Source organism: Dryobates pubescens, chromosome 6 (assembly GCF_014839835.1).
Source record: "Dryobates pubescens isolate bDryPub1 chromosome 6, bDryPub1.pri, whole genome shotgun sequence".
Lineage (NCBI taxonomy): Eukaryota > Metazoa > Chordata > Aves > Piciformes > Picidae > Dryobates > Dryobates pubescens.
The window spans coordinates 39,146,606-39,168,320 of record NC_071617.1 but is presented as its reverse complement, the minus strand read 5'-3'; the positions used below and the strand labels follow the sequence as shown (position 1 = coordinate 39,168,320).

Below are 21,715 nucleotides of genomic sequence, written 5' to 3'. Positions count from 1 at the left end.
AAAAGCAGCTTGGCAATGCTGTACCACAATTCTTGCAAGAACTGATACCTTTCAACATCCCATTTTTGGTCTTCTAGTCCTACATTTTTCAGGCTTGATTCTCAGTTCTCAGAAGTATCCAGCAATAATAATTCAGTTGGTCATCACTCTCAGAATTACATATTTCATTAAACACTGACATTAAAGCAGAAGTTCAGTGAAACCAGTTTGCAGCTCATGAAGGTTAAAACTAGTAGGTTTGAAAGTTAATGGTCTTGAGAACAAAGTACACAAGTATCTTCCATATAAGCAACATTCAGAATCTGCCTTTTCCAGTTATTTGGGAAATGAAGCCATCTGCTGAATCAGGGCAACCTGACAAGTTCAAAAAGTTCTCACTGTGAAACACAAATTTAAATAGAGCCCATTTTGTGAAGCAATGAAGAAAGTCATTGAAATAAAAAGATTCCAGTTACTCATCTTGACAATGGAAATTACTGAATTAACTTCTGTAAGCCTTCATAAGCTTACGAAGGTATCCATTTTTCTTAATTCTATAATACTGCACTTCAAAAAACTCTACAGCATTTTACATTCCATTTTATTAACAAATAACACATCTGAAACAACTCTTCTGTAAGAAATATACATCTAGTTCCTCCATTATCACAACAGGTACTGAGAATCATGAACTCATCAGTATGAGTCAACACAACAAATACAATTTACATGATTCTGTTGTGCCAAGTAACTACCAGTGTTCAGTTTCCTAACAGTTTCCTGAATTTAAACTGTCTCCCTAGATTCAAGGCCCCCCTCTTCCTCCCCAGGTAAACTTTCTGGGAAAAACAGCCACTAAGTTTCACTAATAAGTGTGATTGCACAGCTGTTCCCCCCCCATCTTTCCATATATCTGTAATGACAAAGAAAGAAAAAACCCCAACCAAACAAAAAAACCCCAAACAACCAACCCACAACTCACACACAGACACAAACACAGAAGGGAATTCTCTAATCATGCCACCAGGCCTTAAAACTAAGGTCCTAAATGGCTCTGATTCTTTCAGGTGGCTATAGTGTTCTTAGTATATGGCTCACAACCACTGAGTAGTAGATTAAACAGTCTTCATGTTTTAATAAAGTAAAAATTTAGGAAAAAACTACAAAGAAATCAGGAGCATTCAAATCGGAAATTCTAACATGATTAAGTGGCTGTAGTCACTGAGTGGTTTCCCTGGTTGGTTTGACTCAACTGGTTTTACTGATTTTGTATTGATCTCTTACAAGTACCAGAGTACCCTCCAATTTTTTTTTAGGGATTAGTAAGGTTTGGTGAACACAGCGTATGCACTAAGCTCATCTACAGTATTTTATAACCCATGCTCATACCTCACCACAGTCTTCACTCTGACCTGGGAGATGTTTATTGTTGCATAACTAGATCAATCATAGAACAGCTGAGATTGGACAGGACCTCTGGAGGGATCCCCTTCCCAAGACAAATTATGCAGATAGGGCTGCTCAGAACTGTACAGAGACAGCTTTTGAATATTTCCAAAATTGGATACCCTACCACCTCTCCAAGCAACTTGTGCTGATGCTGGATCATTGTTGCTGTGAAAAAAGATAATTCTCTGAGGTTCAGAGCAAATCTCTGCTTTTTCAGTTTGTGCCCACTGACTCTGCTCCTGCCATTGTGCACTACCAAAAAGAGCTTGCCTATAGCTTCAAACCATTCCTTCAGGTTTTTATATTGAGATCTCCCTGAGATTTCCCCCCCTCCAGGCTTAAAGTCCCAGCTCTCTTAGCCTTTCCTCACAGGAAAGAGATGAAGAGAGATACAAGATTAAAGATATTAGAAGAAGAAATAAAAAAACCCCAAAAAAATTTCCTATATACTCCTCAGATTTAAATGATTTTCTAAAACATGAAAAAGTTTTGAGCCAAACTTCCAGATAAGCTGAAAATATTTAAAAGTTACAAACCAGCCCATTATCAGATTCTTCACTAGTTAAAAAGATGTTCCCAGATCAGCTGTATTACTGTCCTAGAAAATAAGACTTCAAACATTTACCACTAAACTATTGTTTTAATTTTTGCATCTTATTTAGATTCCAATAGTTACAAAGTGTATTTTTAATGAACAGGTCTATCAGAAGCTGTAACATTGTATTTTACTATAAGCTTAAAAATTTTAAGGTTTGTCTAAAGAAAGTATTTTTGTCTTATCCTAGTAGCTTTAAGCTGTATAAATTGATAAATACATATCTTCAAGAACACAAACATGTTGCAATTTGCTGTCAGTGAAAATGTACTCAGTCTTCCCTTATGAGTCTTCAGGAACTTTCTCATGCACTGAATTTGTATATAGTAACATCTGAGCATTGCTCTCTTTTTCTACAAGAACATAGCAGAAACACTTTTACAGATGTAGACAATTTCCACTGTAGACCATGAAACTGAAGGTCTTCAATCATGAAAGTTTTAATATCTAGGTGAAAGTAACTTTTAAATAATATACCTTAACATAAGTGTAGTAAGTTTCACATTTACTTACGCTAACTTTTCACTGAATAGAATGTATAGTTCTGGGGCAAATACAGATAGCTATCTATGCAGGTCCATCTAAAGGTCCATCTCTGACAACACAATGGCTCAGCACAGGAAAGACTTCGTATTTTATTCAGAAGTCTGAGCTTTCTGAGAATCCAGTACAAGGGCATGCAGCCTGATCCTACATCAGCTAAGCAGCATCACGTAACACCCTTTCCTTGCAGTTCAGATGCATTTCAACTGGTCCTTCACAAATAACACAACACAACTTGACTCCATCTGATAATGCTAGTTATTACACTTTCTGCTCTAGGAGACAGAAAGTACAAAAGTATTTCCTCATGACAATGAATAATTCTTTTTGCATTTCCTCACACTTCAGAATGTATCAAATACAAAATGAACAGATGGTATTCCTGGACTTTCAATGCAGCTATATTACTGCCTGAATCACTTGCTTAACTTCCCTTTCACAGGCATTTCCCAACATAGACTCTTGTATTTGCTCTTCTCCCCACCTTCCCTCCCTTCACAATGTCAGCTCCATTAGAAATACATCTGTAATTCTTCCCCATTCATTTTCTCCAGTTGTTTCCCAATCTCATCTTGATATTCAACAGCAGCTTCCAATAAAACATCACACATGCTATTTCTGCAAGCAACAGATGGGGGAAAAAACCCAAACCTGTTTCTTTCAGCTACATACAAAAACTTGACTTTTTGCTGACCCCTATCTTTATTGTAAGACTGTTACAATTGCAAACCTGATTTTCAACACTGAAGCTATACCAGGGTAGAGCATAAGCTATTTCCCTGTGCATCATTATATACTACCTACTGAATTTTGTTGGTGATTTCAGACTTTCCATCAAGTCCTGACTGAATAAATAAGGTAAAAACCCACATTCTCTTTACAATTGTGTTTAAACCAAGATTTGGTACCAAAATAAACCTTCCATTTCAGCAGCAGAAATTTTTAGGACGTATGGGTGCTGAAGGTAAGTGAAATCTCTGCCAAAAAGTCTGCTAGAAGAATGATAAATGAACAATCTTTTCAACAGAGGTTACCTCTAGCATGACAGACATTTCCCAATACTTCCCCAAGGATGTCAGAAACAAAGTAATGATGCTTCCCACCATACAACAAGAAAGTTACCAATAGAAGTAAAACAAACATCTGTTGGATAACTGCCAAAGTAAACTATTTACCTTTCTTTATTCAGAATTAGCAGCTAGAGCCTCTACCACAACTTCAGCAAAATACCTTTTAGATGAGATTATAGCTCCATCCAACAAACATGACTTAAAAAACATCACTATTCACCGTGCTTTAGTTTCTTAGCAAAAGAGGCACGCAGTGCTACAAATCTTGTTACAGGCTAATTTTACTGTTACCACACTAGGCAGTTCCATTTGAGATTAATTCAAACCACCTTTAAAAAAAACCCACCACCTTACTTTTGAGAATATTTAAGAACTGTAACTACCAGCTTAAAAAACAGAGTCAGTGCTCATTCAGTAACCTCACTGCTCATGAATGGGCAGTTATACACAGCTTGTGAGAGCAAAGCGTATTGCTTATAGTACCAGACCACTGTTATCCCCGCTCTGAGCTTACCAACTGCAGTAAACCAAAAGAACACGATACACTTGTTCTCAATAGGTACCACAATTGCGGTGAGATGATTGGTGGAGCAAAAGGCAAGAACATTTAAGATTAATTAGTCTGGAGTTATAGACATGTAAACTTGAGCTACTAAGGTTTTTCTTCACTCTTCATTGGAACTGAATGTCAATGCCTTCTATCACTGTATCCCTAAAGCCAGAGAAGTAGAAGACAAAGCAGATCTCAAAATGGAAGACTTTTATTTTTAAGACTCGCAGCATTTAAAGAAATGCCTCCTATTTTCCTTTCAGCAATTTAATTGCAGTTTACGCTTTGAAAATTATATTAATCTGAAAACTGACAACAGTTCAGATTGCAGATTTTCCAGTAAGTATTGTAAGTAATTTGTCTACTAAGATTCGTCAACATTCACATACTTTTTCCCTGCCCTCCCGTCTTGCATGGACTTGTTTTTTCTTTTTAATCTTCCCACTGTTAAACAGTAAACATAAGCAACATCAAGAACAAAGTTACAAAAGTCAACTTGGACAGCCACTGATGTGGCTACATAGTGACTAACAGTTCCATAATTAGGAGTATTCTTTATTTTTCCCCACGAGGTCAAGGCAGTGCAACAAGTAGAAACCCTACTTGCTCTGTAACTGGTTGTTTAGCCATTACATTTTTTGTCACCTGTCACTGCAGAAACGCACAAGAGCATCCACCTACAACCCTCAGTCTCTCAAGTCACTAAGAAACACACTTTCATCATCTTCCAAGGTGGAGGAGAACTCTCATTCCCTCAGTTTCTAACCTATATTGCAAAGCTCTGCACTTCCTTATATTTCTCTGCTCTTTTATCCTTCTCGTATATATATATCTCTTTTTTTTCCCAGTCCCACGTACTTTTACCTCTTAACCTCACGAGGACATGATCAGCGCAAACATTTGTGCTGACCAATAAAGAATCCAAAGTTAACTAGAAAAACTGGGGAAGAATTAAAATGTACAAATAGAGTGGTTCAGTAACAGCCTTACAACATCTTGGGATCACAGCATTTCACTAAATGTAACTCTTGCAAGAGAGTCATCTGCTATTTTTAATTTTGCAGAAAAGACAGAAAATAATCATCTTTAGGAAAGCTGTTGACTTGCTGGAACATGTCCAGAGACGGGCAACAAAGCTGATGACAGGTTTGGAACACAAGCCCTATGAAGAGAGGCTGAGGGAGCTGGGGTTGCTTAGCCTGGAGAAGAGGAGGCTCAGGGGAGACCTTATTGCTGTCTACAACTACCTGAAGGGAGGTTGTAGCCAGGTAGGGGTTGGTCTCTTCTCCCAGGCAACCAGCACCAGAACAAGAGGACACAGTCTCAAGCTGCACCAGGGGAGGTTTAGGCTGGATATTAGGAAGAAATTCTTCATAGAAAGAGTGATTGGCCATTGGAATGTGCTGCCTAGAGAGGTGGTGGAGTCACCATCACTGGAGATGTTTAGGAAGAGACTGGATGGGGCACTTGGTGCCATGGGTTAGTTGATTGGATGGAGTTGGGTGATAGGGTGGACTTGATCTCAAAGGTCTCTTCCAACCTGATTAATTCTATTCTACTGTAACTCCCTACAACATAAGATAAACTCCTTCAGAAAAAAACATGCAGTGTTACATAAATTCACTAATGCAATAATCACATATTCAGTTTGAAGATTCTAATACTGACGACAATCTTCAAGAAGTAACATACAAATGTAAATCTGGGGGGAGTTTTTTGAAAACTACAAGATAAGAATGCAAATAAGAGTCATGAGGACATGGCCAGAGCAAACATTTGTGCTGACCAATAAATAATCTGAAGTTAACTAGATAAAACTGAGGAAGAATTAAAATGTACAAAGAGTGGTTCAGTAGTAGCCGTACTACACCTTGGGATCACAGCATTTCACTAAACATAACTCTTGCGAAAGAGTCATCTCTTGTTTAGAATTTTGCAATAAAGAGAATTATTCTACAGTATTTAGTGCTGATGAAGATTCACTCAAAAGTAGTTTGCTTTTGGATACCACATTGTAAAGACGTACGGACAAACATAAGAAAACCTATAGGAGGGCAACATAACAAGGAAGGAGTCCAAGGAAACTATGCTATAAGAAAGTATAGCTAATTCTACATTAAAAAAGATGACTACAGTTGACAAAACATTATATAGAAAAAAAATATTACAGAGACTTATTCAGCTACTCAGGACAGAAAAAAAGGTCTGCTAACATTTCCACACCAGCAGATTTGCATTGGATATTAGGAAAAACAAAGAAGCACTGGAAGTTACAAAGAACGTACAATTATCTTCTGTGAAGGATTTAAGAAAACATTAAACAAGCATAGAAAAAGCACTGCTTAAGCATACTTGAACCTGATTGCATGTAAGATTTTGGATTATACAATTTTATATGTCTGCTTTCATCCCTCTATTTTTATTATTCATCTTTACCAAAGCCTGGATCAAAAAGAGGAGTGCATTACATCTTACACTTCACTGAGAATAATAAATCACAAGAAGGGGTGATTCATATTCTCATGAAATGGAAAATGGGGAAATACTGAGAATTTTGTGAAGTCATTTCACTATGGTCCTCCACAAGCCTCGTGCTCTCCAGGTTTTAATGGTATCAGCTCAGCTCATAATCTAGAGAAATCTTACAACAGAAACCATAATTACTTTTACATGCACAATATATTCCTATTATGAAAAAACAACCCTCTGCATGATCTAATTAGTATTTGTAGTATGTCACTTTCACTAGCAGCATCTCAAGAAATAAAATATTCTTCAGTAGGCTACTTTCATCTTGTTTGCTCATTTTAAATTAATGTTTGAAGAAAATAAGTAACATTTATTATCTTTCTTTTTTTTTTAATGGGTGCTGTCACACAATCATTTTAATTTTGAAGAACAATCTGAAGAGTTCAGAGACTACACACACTTTATCAGATACAATTATATATATAGGTTATTGTGATTGTCAGACAGTTAGCAAAAATTGAAAAATGGAGAAAAAAGTGTGCTTTTACCTGGTTTACATTCATAGAGGTCACAGCATTTTCCTGGTTTTCCTGATGCCTTAGAAACCAATATATTCAAATACCCAGGTTGGCAAACCTTCCTCAAGCAACCTGCAGGATTACACACACAACGGCTTGGGAGCGGACAGCATTCACCAGGAGGAGCATAGCCTTCAATCAAGATGGAATCTTCTGGACAGCGAGGAGAAAACTGGACTTCACAGCGGGCCTTGGAGCAATCGGGTTTCTCTTCTGAAAGGGAGAGAGATCAGCATGCCATAAATGTCACTGAAACACTGTACTAAAGCTGTAAAGATGAGGGCTGATAAGGGTCCCTTTCTCCTCCCTCCCCTCAATACAATAAAAATGAAAGTGCTGCTGTTGCACCAATAGCAAAATTATGAAATACATGTTAAAAAAAAATAAATAACTTGTGGTATCTGCAAGATGGTAGATACTTAATGTTTTATAAAAATTCCTATTTGTGTAGTGTGCATCACTGATGAACCTGTACAGCCACAAAGAACAGCTACACATTTGGCCATGGTATTAAAAACACTTGGCATATCATGCAGAAGTCTGACATTCACACCTACACCTTCGGTCTCCTAACGGTTTCCATCACATGCAACTAATTTTAATAAATTAAACTTCAACGACCTGAACTAAGATTTCACATGTTCAAAAAGCTGGTTAAAAGTTGCACAGCTAACATATTTGAAGAGTCTATACATTAGCAGAAGAGTATTTTTCCTGTTCACACTCCCAATGCTCACATTAAAAGTGTTGAATAGTAAAAGAGAAGAGGTCTGTCTAGCACTGGCACAAACACTAGAGGTTTGAGCCACTGGCTGCAGGCACATGGCTGTAAGAAAAGGAGTATCGAGGAGCAAGACTCAACAAGTTGATGGGTGTAAGAGTCTACTCCTGGTGTGACTCAACAAAGATAAAATCACTTGCTGCTTGCCCACACAGTACCAATCCTGGATGCAAATCACCTTGCGATTGCATCGTGATAACACTGGACTGCAGCTGGCCTATAACAATGACCCAAGGACCCAGCCATCACGCCTTCAAGACAGCTATCAGATACCCCCAGGAAGGGAGGGTGATGAGTCAGTGGACTCTCCACCTGTCTCCTGATGTGTGATAAGTGGGTAGGCAGGGAGATGGAGAGGAAGGAGGCGGAGGCCCCCCCCCACTCCATCCAGACCACTGTCCAAACTCACATGAATACACAGAAAGACTTCCTGGGGAACGATATCTGGATACTTATGATTTCCTGGCTCCTGAATTCCTGAGGGACAATGCTTGGACACATACCTAAGGACTAAAAACTGTATAAAAGACTTGACCACTACTGGCTCAGGGGAAAGAAAACCACAGAGGAAGAAAACCGCAATGGAGGGAAGAAAAACGCAGAGAGAAAAACGCTGAAGGAGGACCATGCCGCTGAGAAGGAAGGAAGCAGACTGAACCCTCTCTCCGTGTCTTAAGTCCCGCTTGCTGCTACTCATGGAGCTGACCCACGCTGCCCAGAGGGACCTCATCTATTCTCCAGCCAAAGCCTCAGCACCCTTTCTCTACAGACCCAGGCTGCCCAGAGGGATCACATCGCATCTCCAGCCAAAGCCTCAGCACAAACCCAGCACCTCATGCAGCACCTCTCCTCCACAGACTCAAACTGTCTTGGGGTGGGTGAGGGGTGTGGTAATAGGATTCCTTTCTTCTTCTCTCTCTCTCTTCTCTCTTTCCCTCTCTATCTTCTCCCTCTCCCCTTCTTATTTCCATTTTCTCTATGTAATAAATAGTCTAGCTGTTGATATTTTGGCCTCGTTTGTGCCGATTAATTTCACAGCACGGGAATATTCAAAAGAACTAGTCTCCTTCCCTCTCCGGACCGAGACAGTGGGAACACTGACATAAACAGAGAATGAAGACATAGAAGGCTCTTTAATAACTATGTAACACTAACAAAACTTGGAAAGAAGTAGATTCCCTACTCTCAACAAGAACTAATGTCAATTTTGGCAAAATATTTGGTATCATGCCTTTCAGTGAGTAAGCCACATTACGAAAAATCAGACCACTCCTATGACCAATTTATTCCATAATGTACACAGTAAAAAAATTGCTCATACAAAAGAGGGTGAGGGCCTCACTTTGCTCCATGTACCTGAGCACTGGTAAAAAATAAGTGGATTCAAGACATGCAAAAGAGTATTTTAAGGGACCATACCCTATTGACCCAAAGTGTTTGGAGGCAATGCAGGGGGCCTTTCCAGGCCTGACCTAAAAAATGCCCTCCAACAACAGAAAACTAAGACCTGAACTTATAAACTGTTCAGACCACCCCTTGGTTATTTGCAAGAGTCTGTAAAGTAGACAGTTCTACAATGGTCACTATTACCTCTACAGCATTAATTGATTATTATACTTGTTGACATGAAAATTAGATGCATAGTAGTAGAAACAAGTAAAAACCACACTCTATTAATCTGATATTTAGAACCATAGAATCAATAAGATTGGAAAAGACCTCTGACATCATCAAGTCCAACCTATTACCCAACACCTCACAACTTACTTAACCATGTCCTCAAGTGCCACATCCAATCCTTTTTTGAATGTCTCCAGGGACAGCGACTCCACCACCTCCCTGGGCAGCACATTCCAATGGCCAATTACTCTGTGAAGAGCTCTCTCCTCACCTCGAGCCTAAACTTCCCCTGGCACAGCTTGAGGCTGTGTCCTCTTGTTAGGGTGCTGGTAGCCTAGGAGAAGAGACCAACCCTCACCTGTCTACAACCTCCTTTCAGGTAGCTGTAGACAGCAATAAGATCTCCCCTGAGCCTCCTCTTCCCCAGGCTAAACAAACCCAGCTCCCTCAGCCTCTCCAATCTGATATTTAAGATACTGCTATTTTAAAAATCCATCTCTAGAGATGATCAATAACTGTATAAGACAAACCAAATATGACCATCTCTGACAAAAAGTCAAGAATATCCTCTCAAAGATCTTAGCAAATCACTTTGGAGTTTCTAAAGTTGGTACTCGATTTTAATGCTAAAAACCAATGTAAAATTCTGCTTTGAAACATACACTGAGCATCAACAACAACAGTGGGTTTTTCCTAAAAGGATCATTTTTGCACTTAATTTTAGCACATTCTTTAGAATTTCAGATCATGCTGAAAAATCAAAGTAGTACTGCTTGTCTACATGGTTGATTTGCTACCCATGCCTTATTTTGATTTAAACTCAGATGGATATAATACCTAGACACGTAAATGCTTAGGAAATTAGTCATCTAGGTCCTTGCATAACCACAAAAGGAAATCATGAATATAAACATTTGCCTCAATTTTTGTTGTCAAATACAGCAAAACAGAAAAACTACATGCACTTTCATGTACAAGCACTTTATATTTTTTTCATACAAGCAACAGAGGTTACTAGCTTAAATGTGATACTAAATAGCATCATAACTCTTACAGTTACAATCTCCACTATTTCCATCTGTCTTTAAAATAGCCTAGATGTGTACTTTGCCTAGCATTTTAAACAACACTTGCAAGACCTATGTTTTTGAAATATACCCTTACGCTTCGGTTCTTACCTGCTTTATTAAGCACATTGCTCAGACTGAACAGAACTGGTTTCTGATGTTCACTGCAGAAAGTTGTATAAGTAGACAACACACTAGTTTCAGTGTTTTGGTGATATTCTTTAGTATATAATAGAAGGCTGAACCCTTTAGATTTTAAAAACACTTTCATTTTTCACTGCATGTTGTTCAATCATGCATAGAGAAGTGGAGTAACAGTAGCACAGGAGCAGCCCTTGAAGGTCATGCACATGACAGACCCTTAAATTCACGCTGTTTGTTAATTAATCTCCCCTAGCATTATGTATCCAGCAGTTTTCTGATTTACATCCCATCACCACACAGTTTGTCTCTTGTGAAAATATTTTATGTAGTATGTATTTTCAGAAGCTTATCTACTAGTTTTACTTGACTGCACTTACATACATACACCCGTCTCTATCAAGATAAACATTTCCTTAAGGACAGTTTGTATCTGACCAGTTCAGGCCAATTTTCAATGCATGTCAAACTGCCGAGATTTAGACTGCTCAGAGCTCTAGACACATGCATTTTGAAGATCAATGCAAAGACTGCTCTTGGAGTTGGTAAGATCACAGAAAAAATACAAAGAAAAGAAGAATGTGTCACTGTCAGTGTGTAAGAAGCATCACAAATTGTAGAAGAAAAACTCTGTAAACAGAGAATTGTGACAAGTATTTTGGTGTGAAATGTTCACTCAGTGTTTCATAGTTTTTATCTCTGATAGTCTTTTCCACATTAGAGCATTATGCACAGTGTAGTTAAATGTAACTGAATACAATAGAACTTTACTATTAAATAAAACCAGCAACTTTCAGATGAAATGGTTTAAACACAAATAACCACCACCCTGCAAAGACATGTTTGTGTTTTAAGATCAGGTTACACAACACACACAGGCATTTAGAAAGCAAACTTCAGTTTTTCTTTTTAATCCAGTCTCACTATTATGTTTGTACTTCATAGCCCTGAAACATAAACAAACCCCCCTCCCTACTACTCCTTATGTAAGTATTACACTTCCAAATTATAATCTCAAACTATGTACATGGTAAGAGATTCCTATCCCAGTATACAAATGTAACTGAGCAACAGGAAAGTCAAATATATTAATCCAAACTGGGTCAACAAACAGACAACTCTCCTTCCCTAGCTCCAGTCCTCAGAAGAATCAAGGGCAGGTAAACAAAAAATCTCTACAGAGTAAGTCATTACTTGGTTCATAATTTAGATGTGATTTTCCTTTTGTATAAAGAAGCAAGTGGCTGAAATGATATGTGGTTGGCAGTATTTAAAGTGTTTTCTTATGGGTTCCTCCTCAGTATGTCCTAAAACAATATTTTATCTGAAGCATTAAAAACCAGCATGTATCAGAGTAGGAATACTATATTTTAGTTACATTTTTATTCAGCCTGCACCACACTAGTGTAACTGTGTCCTGAGCCCAGTGCTCACTGCAACACAAGAAGGTGAGAGCTCCCTTTTACTGCAGTTCAGTGAAAGCTCATAAGGGCCTCTCATGATATCAAGTCTAAATAAAAGACGTAACTGTGAAGCAATCATTAAGTAAAGCTTCAAGATTTTTCTTCCTGTTATCTCAGCAAATGGCAAGCATACCCATCTTCCCTATTTACAGGGATAAAGGCCATATACCAGACACATTTCTACAATTCATTGTAGTAAACTTGAAATGGATCTCAACATAGATTAGAAGCAGTAAGACAGCCAAAGTTACTGCTTAAGCAGGATTCCTGATAAAAATTCATTACATACAGCTATTTAAGATTTCAGCAAACAAGAGGAATTGCTAAATAGCTCTTTTTTTCCTTTCTTAGAAGGAAACAAACACATAAGAAAACATGTCAGAGCAGTTTAATTAGAAATACAACAGTTTCCCCAAAGACAGAGAGGAAGAGCAACGCAAAGCTGCATTTCACAGAATACAACTATGAAATCACTCACCAGTGATAGTTTGCTACTTTACCCTTTTATACACCAAAAAAACCCCCCCAAACTATTTATAAGCAGCTTCTCAATAGACCAAGGTAGATTCACAACAATAAACTACTACTCTGTCAAATGTACACATAAACTATGAAGCACTGATCTGTCCCCAAATGTTGCTTTAAGCTGCTCTCTATTACATAAATGATAATCTTGCTAACCACCATTTTCAAAGTCAAAAAAGGCATCAGGATTTAAACTCCATTGTATGACTTTAATGTTGATAATTAATAGAATATAAGCAATTACTATATCTGCCCAGAATCAGAACTTTTTTTTTAAAAAAAAAAAAGCAGTGTATTGAACCTAAAAACTCCGAATTTCAAGGAAAGAGGGAACTTCCAGCTGGCAGCCAGTCACTAGTTGTGTCCCCTAGAGATCACTGTTGGGCCCAATCCTGTTCAGTATCTTCATTCATGATCTGAACAAAGGGATTGAGTCCATCATCAGAAAGTTTGCAGATGACACCAAGCTGGGAGCAGGTGTCAAGCTGTTAGAGGGTAGGAGGGCTCTGCAGAGAGACCTGGACAGGCGGGCAAAGTCCAACGGAAAGAGATTTAACACATCTGCCGTGTTCTACACATCAGCCACAACTCCTCCATGCAATGCTACAGGCAGGGGAGAGATTGGCTGAAGAGCAGCCAGGCAGAGAGGGACCTGGGGGTACTGGTTGATAGTAGGCTGAACATGAGCCAACACTGTGCTCAGGTGGCCAAGAAGGCCAACTGCATCCTGGCCTGTATCAGGAATAGTGTGGCCAGCAGGAGAAGGGAAGTCACTCTGCCCCTGTACTCAGCACTGGTTAGGCCACACCTTGAGTACTGTGTCCAGTTATGGGCCCCTCAGTTTAGGAAATATGTTGAGTTTCTGGAACATGTCCAGAGAAGGGCAACAAAGCTGGGGAGGGGGTTGGAGCACAAGCCCTACGAGGAGAGGCTGAGGGAGCTGGGGTTAGTTTAGCCTGGAGAAGAGGAGGCTCAGAGGAGACCTTATTGCTGTCTGTGACTACCTGAAGAGAGGCTGCGGCCAGGTGGGGCTTGGTCTCTTCTCCCAGGCAATCAGCACCAGAACAAGAGGACACAGTCTCAAGCTGTGCAAGGGGAAGTTTAGGCTGGATGTTAGAAAAAAGTTCTTCACAGAAAGAGCAATTGGCCATTGGAATGGGCTACCCAGGGAAGCGGTGGGGTCAATATCCCTGGAGATGCTTAAGAGCAGACTAGATGAGGCACTTTGTGCCATGGTCTAGTTGATTAGTTAGGGTTGAGTGATCAATTAGCCAGGTTGGAAGAGACCTCCAAGATTGTCAGTTCTGTGATTCTGTAATTATGCATGTGACCGACTATGAAATAAATTAGCAGAGCACATGCATAAGATATTTATTCCTGAATAAAGAAGCTTCTTAATACACAAAGTACATAGCAAGAAGATATGCATACATTATGGTCTCCTAATCCATAATGGAGATTCCATCACAATTTCATACAATTCTAAGTATATGTAGAAAGCAAGTAAAACTATTTCTTAAATGAGATGTCTAGATTTGTGATTAAGAGTCTTGAGTAAAGACACTTACCACATTAAATAAAGTTTTTATTAAACATTGTTCTACCTCTGCCCATAGAGCAGCTGGTAGGTCTCCTTTAGTAAGGTTACTGCTTCAACAAGGCAAGACATTACTCATGAATCTATCAATTTAGTGAAGTGAGGAGTTGCATATACTTCTGCTCTTCTATTTTATTGAGTAAGATAATGGAAAAACCCTATGAAAATTAATCACATTTCAATTTCTTCTTAAACCCTATCATTATCAAGGAGAACAGTTACTTGTCAAGCATCTCATGAATTAAATGTGAGCAGATACCTACAAACCATAAAGAAAAGCTTAGCTGGCTGCAAACATTGCCTTGATGTTCCAAAAAAGCAGTATTTCAAATGACTACAGAAAGAACAGAACCTATTAGTTGGTTGCTGGTGAGGTTTCACTGTGGCACACATTCTCTTTACAGCCTTTCAAACATCAGTGAAGCAAGCAGCATTCTAGTAACTCTGACATCTCCCCAGTCTGAGCCAACAGTGATAAATGAAGAGTCTGGATCAATCAAGCTTTTATACAAAGTATCTATTGTGAGTCTATCTCCTCAAGAAATGCAGAAACGTATATGTAAAGATAACATTTTTAATAAACTGATATTCTGATGAATTAGAAAAGACACCTGTCCTTGACACAAACTTCCTATCTGCTGTAAAAGTTGGTTTTACAGACTATTTAATGTAAAATTATTTCACTTATCAGTGACAGTGCTATTTCTAGGTTTAAAATACTATTAGAACCAGATTTGCATTTCAAGAAAATCTCTCCTTTCTGTAGGTCTGATGGTTCTGACTACTTGAAATTAGCCTGCAAAATGAACCTGCTGCTACTAAACACGTGACAGAAGACACTCTACAATTAACAAGAATAACTGAACCACCTAAGTTACAATGTCATTGAATAATAAAAACTGAGTAAGTCAGAGCATACTGTGAGCTAAAGACAGAACCATTCATTTGAAAAGTCAAGGTGTCTCAAAAACATTTCTCATTTTCATCTCAGAAACACATGAGAAAGTTGTAGTATCTCAGAAATCACAGCATACCATTCAAAACAAATCTTCCCTGCAGTCACACTGGATTTCTTGTCAAGTGTATGAGGGATGAAGAGGAATCTTCAAAGGAAGGAATACAAAGAAGAAATCTAGATGTGATTATGGTTTTTTTCCCCATTAATATCAGAGTCTGCCTCTAGAAAGAGTCTCTAGCAACAGCTGTAAAGTTAGACCTTTCACAAAGTTTCTCCATATTAAAAGCTATTACCTCTTTTAAAAATTACGTTTCCCATCACCCTAAGAAGTTACATGGGAAGCGGAGGAATAATGGCAAGCCACTAAAGTCTTCACGTTACAACCAGTGCTTTAGGACAGAATGTAAGTTCTGTAAACTCTTGAAAGTTTTATACCAGACTCAAACTAGCCACTAGTTTTATTAAGACAGTCTGGAGAGCTGCCAAACAGAAAGGGACCTGGGGGTGATGATTGACAGCTGCCTAAACATGAGCCAGCAGTGTGCCCAGGTGGCCAAGAAGGCCAATGGCGTCCTGGTCTGCAGCAAGACTAGTGTGGCCAGCAGGAGCAGGGAAGTCATTGTGCCCCTGTACTCAGCACTGGTTAGGCCACACCTTGAGTCCTGTGTCCAGTTCTGGGCCCCTCAGTTTAGGAAAGATGTTGACTTGCTGGAATGTGTCCAGAGGAGGGCAATGAGGCTGGTGAGAGACCTTAAGTACAAGCCCTATGAGGAGAGGCTGAGGGAGCTGGGATTGTTTAGCCTGGAGAAGAGGAGGCTCAGGGGAGACCTTATTGCTGTCTACAACTACCTGAAGGCTGGTTGTAACCAGGAGGGAGGTGGTCTCTTCTCTCAAGCAACCAGCACCAGAACAAGAGGACAGGGTCTCAAGCTGTGCCAGGGGAGGTTTAGGCTGGAGGTGAGGAGAAAGTTCTTCACTGAGTGAGTCGTTCGTCATTGGAATGGCCTGCCCAGGGATGTGGTGGAGTCACCATCCCTGGAGGTGATCAAGAGGGGATTGGACATGGCACTAGTCATGAGGTCTGTGGTGACAGGTTGGACTTGATGATCTTTGAGGTCTCTTCCAACCTTGGTGATTCTGTGAATATAGATAGCCAAGATGTCAGGTTTTGTTGTTTTGGTGCTTTTGTTGGTTCTGTTGGTTGGTTTGTTGTTGTTCTGGGTTTGGGGATTTTTTGGACAAAGTAGAGCTGTTACAACAAAAAAACCCCAACCACCAAGCATGCACAATCGCACATATCTTGGTGAGTACCAAACTAGTGTGGTAATGAAAGTGGCTCCCAAAGAATTAAACCACTTGCTTTCACCTCTATCCAATTCTTTTCCTTTGTTACACTTGCATGCTATGCTTTGATATGCAGAGAAAGTATATGCCAAGTTTAGTTAACAAGAGAAGCAGAACAGTTAAAGCATCGGTGAAAGGATCTTAAGGTATAACTCAGTGTAAGAAATGGAGAACAGAAAAGCCCCAAGGGGAGGTGGGGGGGGAGGATCTTATTCTTCGGGTGAAATGAAACAGATCCCTGCTTTTCTGGAAACCAGGGAGGGATTTTCATCATTTTGTCAAAATTATGCGTCACCAGAGATACCTTTACTCAGTTACCATAGAAATGAGGACAGAATGTTTCATCAGAGAAGGCTGAAGAGAACTATAAGAGACTGTGGTCTCAATGTTTCCTCTGAGAGAGATGAGCTATTCTGCATCCGCTTCTTTAGAAATAAGTTGATACATGCATATATGCATGGTATACAGATATGTAAGTATATACACACAAAGAGATAAAAATGTACTTTTTCTGTTAGGCCCCTATAAAGAATATAGAATAAGCAACATTTTGAAATAGCTAGCCCAACATTTCATTTTTCAGAGCAGTTCAAAACAGAATATGGTCCACAAATGTAAACATCTTGTATGACTAATCTAACTGATGTGCTAAGGTCAGCCTATGTACTTTGAAGGCATGGCATGTTCTGCTTTATATTTCTGTTTCACTGTAAATCAATTTTCTGAAGTGTAGGCTAAAATACAGCCACTTTGACTGTACATTCTTTAGTCGACACTGAAACACATTCCAAACAATAGGTATACTGTACTGCTGCAGAGTGGCAGGAAGGAAATATTAAAAGGATTAGGGATAAACAAGAAAAATGATGTCCCAGCTGAAGCAGTCAGACAGACTGGGATCAATATCAGAATGCAAAATACTCAAAAGGATTTTCAAGAATGAAAAGGATAATTACAGTAGATTAAAAAAAAATATGAGATTACCTTACACATACAACATGCACAGCACTGTACATGGATGGACTACTACAAATAAAAAAAAAAGGAACTACAACTTGACCTTTCACCAAAAACTGAACTTTATCTGAAATCCATTCTATTTTTCAAAGGAGTTTCGCTTTGCTTTCCAGCATTCTAGCACTCTGGACTTCATACTACTCAGTGGAGGCATTTCACTTGCTTGTATAGACAATGTCTCTAAATAGCGTCTAACTAATCTGAGTTAAAAAAGCCACGCTCAAAAGAATAGTCATAGATGCAAGTTTTACTAAATACTTGCTTATATACATCAATATATATCTCTGCAGCACAGTATTCACTGAAGATTTGCCAAAGAGTTTTTCAAAAGACTATTTGCCACTACTCTACATCTCAATGCAAATACAAGTTCTACACAAGCAACATTGTTTGTAGCAGTGGCTGCATTTGGGTTCAGACTCAGAGTTTCTCCATTAGGCTTAGAAACAGTTAAGTCTGGAGAGCTCAAAGGTAGCATTTAATTTAAACCATGCTTTCAACAGGTACATATTAACATTTTTTAATAGAAATGAACAGATTGATGCCAACAAGTTAATCCAAATCTATAATGGATAACATTAGCTTTTTGACAAAACTGCACATGCAGAGAAGGGCACAAGCCCAGCTTGCTGGGGAGGTGCGCCATCTCAAGGACAGGGTTCCATTTTCACTGGTAACTGCACTGCTTTCAACAGCAATAAAGCATTGCCCCCATTGTAAAGACAAAACAAAACCAACTAACCAAAGAACACCAACAAAGACAAACCCCAAAACACCTATTTTCATTACTGTCATGACTGGAATAACATTGTACTTTGGGATATCTTTATATAAGAGAGCCTATTATTATGGATGAATGATATTATTCCTGCTATTGGTCAATATTTATGTGGACAAATCAACAGAAAATTGTGAAGAAAGCACGTACAGTAATGCACATGAGTAGCAATTTGACCTAAAGCAGAAAGTGTTATTACAAAAATATAAGCAGCTGCAAACCAAAAACATAATGATGAATACGTACTGAAATGATGATAAAGCCAAGTATTTGGAGCAACTCTGTTTAATATAGCTTGAGAAACAAAAGCTAGCTGATATCTAGACAAATAATCACAAGTATTCACTGAAGGCAACATGCATCTTAATGTGGCAGGAAGAAAGGGATTTGAATTTGAGATTGTAACTTAGCCCCTCCCCCCCAAAGGATTAACACCTACGGAGGCAGCTCTGAATGCAAAAAAGTACTGAACAATGTGCTATACTACACAATCACACCCAAAGCAGTAGTCTCAACTCACTGCTTCCTAATCAAAGTCTGAAAACATAAGCGTAATGAGGACTCAGAAACTATTACATTTAAAATAAATACAAGCTACAATCAAAATAAATGCATGACTTCACACAAAAAGAGAATTCACATGTATAAGAAGTTAACAACAGAGATAAAAGTACAGCAAGAAGAGTAATTACTTGTTTAGGGCAAGGTTAAACAAGCAAACGACTGATATGTAAAAATTAACTTAGAAGTGAAGGGTTTGATATTCAAAAGGAACAGATTTTTGTTAGTGAAAAATAATCAACTCCTGCCTGCCCTTCAATGTTTTGTATTGTTAATAAAATTCATTTAAGTACTTTCAAGTTCTCTGGTATCTGCTAATGTTACAAAAACCCAACACCAAAATAAGACAACAAAACCAAAATTTAAAAAAAAAGAAAAAAAAAAGCAAACTTCATGTTGTCTTGCAGTGAAGAGATTTGACAAGATTTTTATTTCATTTCCTATTACCAAAAAAATTTGTCAGTGTGCTCCAGAAAAAAAAAAAAAAAAAGGTAGGTACAGGTTTTTACCAGTTTTATTCTTGCAGACAAATGATGCTTTAAAAACCCTCTAGGTTTGGAGCATTTAATTTAGAGATGGTGGGCAGTCCAACATTAAAAAAAATAATAAAATCTTTTCTTTAGAGGTTTTTAATAAATTTCCACACTTGATGCTCAAGATGCAAGAACAAATAAGCAGCATATCAGATGACTTGGGTGTGAAAAGTTGAAACACTATTTTGTGGTTCCCATATTCAAAGCCATTTCTCATATTCCCTGCAAAAATATCGAAATAGGCTTTTTTGAATGCAAAGGATATTTAGAATCATAGAATACATACACTAGGAAAAAGAATTAAATAAAACATTTAAATATCACAGAATGGATTTTGATTAATGCAAAGTTCCTGATCGCAATATTGTCTTCACTGCTAGCTTGGATGGGTTTCTAGGTGTGTTTTTCTCATAACTACCAATCACACAAATACAAAAGGAAAGTAAAGACTGGGAAAAACGTCATCAAAACCAAAAAAGGAAGACATTAAATTTTAATTTTAACCTAAGATCTAAAAAGTTTAAGCTTGAGAAGACAGCTGTCCAACAGTTTGCACAGAAACTAGCGAACTGCTTAGAGAAATAGACAACTAGAAATTTGAGAAATGTCTTTCTCTTCCTGCTTCCAAACTACAGCAGTATCAAACTCAAATATCTACACATTACGGAGAAAATAAAACAAAAGGCAACATATATCACATGCATACATGTATTCATCATCGGCGTTCAAACAGACTAAAGTCCACAAGGAACCACAGTATGGGAAGTGAAAGCAAGTTACTCCATCCTGCAGTACTGCCATAAAAAACAAATGTAAAATGATAGAGTACTTTTAACACAAACTGAGAGAAACACAATATCCAGTCTTTATTCCTCACATAGTGAGGTGTCTTCACAGGGCTATACAGGTAGATAAATACTCAAAACATCAACTAAACAAAACTTCACAACCACCATACATTAAATGCTACTGTATATCACCACCCTGCTGCAGCATCACTCATTCCACCTCAAAACAGAGAGAATTCAATGTTGAAACTACAAAAAAACAGAGAAAGTCAGATCTTACACAGCACTGAGCTTGTGTTAATGATTCTGTTACAAATTTTGCTGACTGCAGTAGTCATTAAACCTGGACCCCTCTATTTCAAGTTGGATGAATGCCAACATATTTATTAGGAACAAAAAAGAGTGAGTCTGAAAAACAACCAATATATAGAAAAATAATCTCTCAATTTCACCTTATTGTTGGCTGCAACGTTCTTTACTTAGATTCAGTTTCTGATGTTATTTGAAGCATACAGTTGTGTATTAACTAGGTGGAAAGCTTGTTTCCAAGAGCATCTTAAAGGGAAATGACCTAGGTGACTGCAGGTACAGTATTGCATTTTCCCCAAGTATACTGTTTTGGATTATTATTTTTTTGAGCAGAACTCTCAAAGTAGAAGATTATCACAAATCACCATGGCTCAGAGATTTAGTCTGATTCTTCACACTGTGCTTTTCTTACTTTCTCCTTCATTGTCCTTTCCTCTTAAGTTACTCACTTATGGTCTTTCAAGCAAATCCCCTAAATGATCTACTACACGTTTTCTAACCTTTTGTCTTTCTTACTATACAATTCCACTAGTACAACACAGAGCAACATACTTAATTTGTGTAACAACCTATACCTTAATATGAACCCCTATTTTCTCTTAAACACCAAATAAAAACATCTGAGGCATTCAACATACTAGCTTCCGTGACAACTAGAAAAAGAGAAAACAAAGATCAAGTGCAGAAGTATTTAATCAGCATAATTTCTTAGGACAGTTTGACTAAGCATCCAACAGATTTAATTTACAAGCACAAAAATACAGGTTACATATATTTGTGGAACATTATACATAGTGGTATAAATTACTGCCAGGAAACTGCAGACAGGGCTCCAATTTGTAAGTGAAACAAATCAGTATTATTTCCAGTAACATTCCCATGATGGCACTCCTTGCATAGGTTTGAGATTCAGCCACAGACTGTGTACAGTGTATGGCTCACAAATTAGACACAATCAATGTAACAACCTCCATATAAGTCTGTTGCAAGCATGGTATTT

The 21,715-nt window shown here is 38.2% G+C and overlaps 1 protein-coding gene across 2 annotated transcripts in view; it reads right to left on the bottom strand.

The window, feature by feature from the left end:
- The window catches only part of CRIM1 (cysteine rich transmembrane BMP regulator 1), a 186,793-nt gene that overhangs the window by 89,542 nt on the left and 75,536 nt on the right, over positions 1-21,715 (bottom strand). The window contains exon 3 of one of the 2 annotated variants that reach the window (XM_009911724.2): positions 7,204-7,446. The exons of the other annotated variant lie outside the window; for it this stretch is intronic. Within the exon in view, the coding sequence (XP_009910026.2) occupies positions 7,204-7,446 (243 nt within the window). The remainder of the gene's footprint in view (positions 1-7,203; positions 7,447-21,715) is intronic. 2 annotated transcript variants of the gene reach the window in all.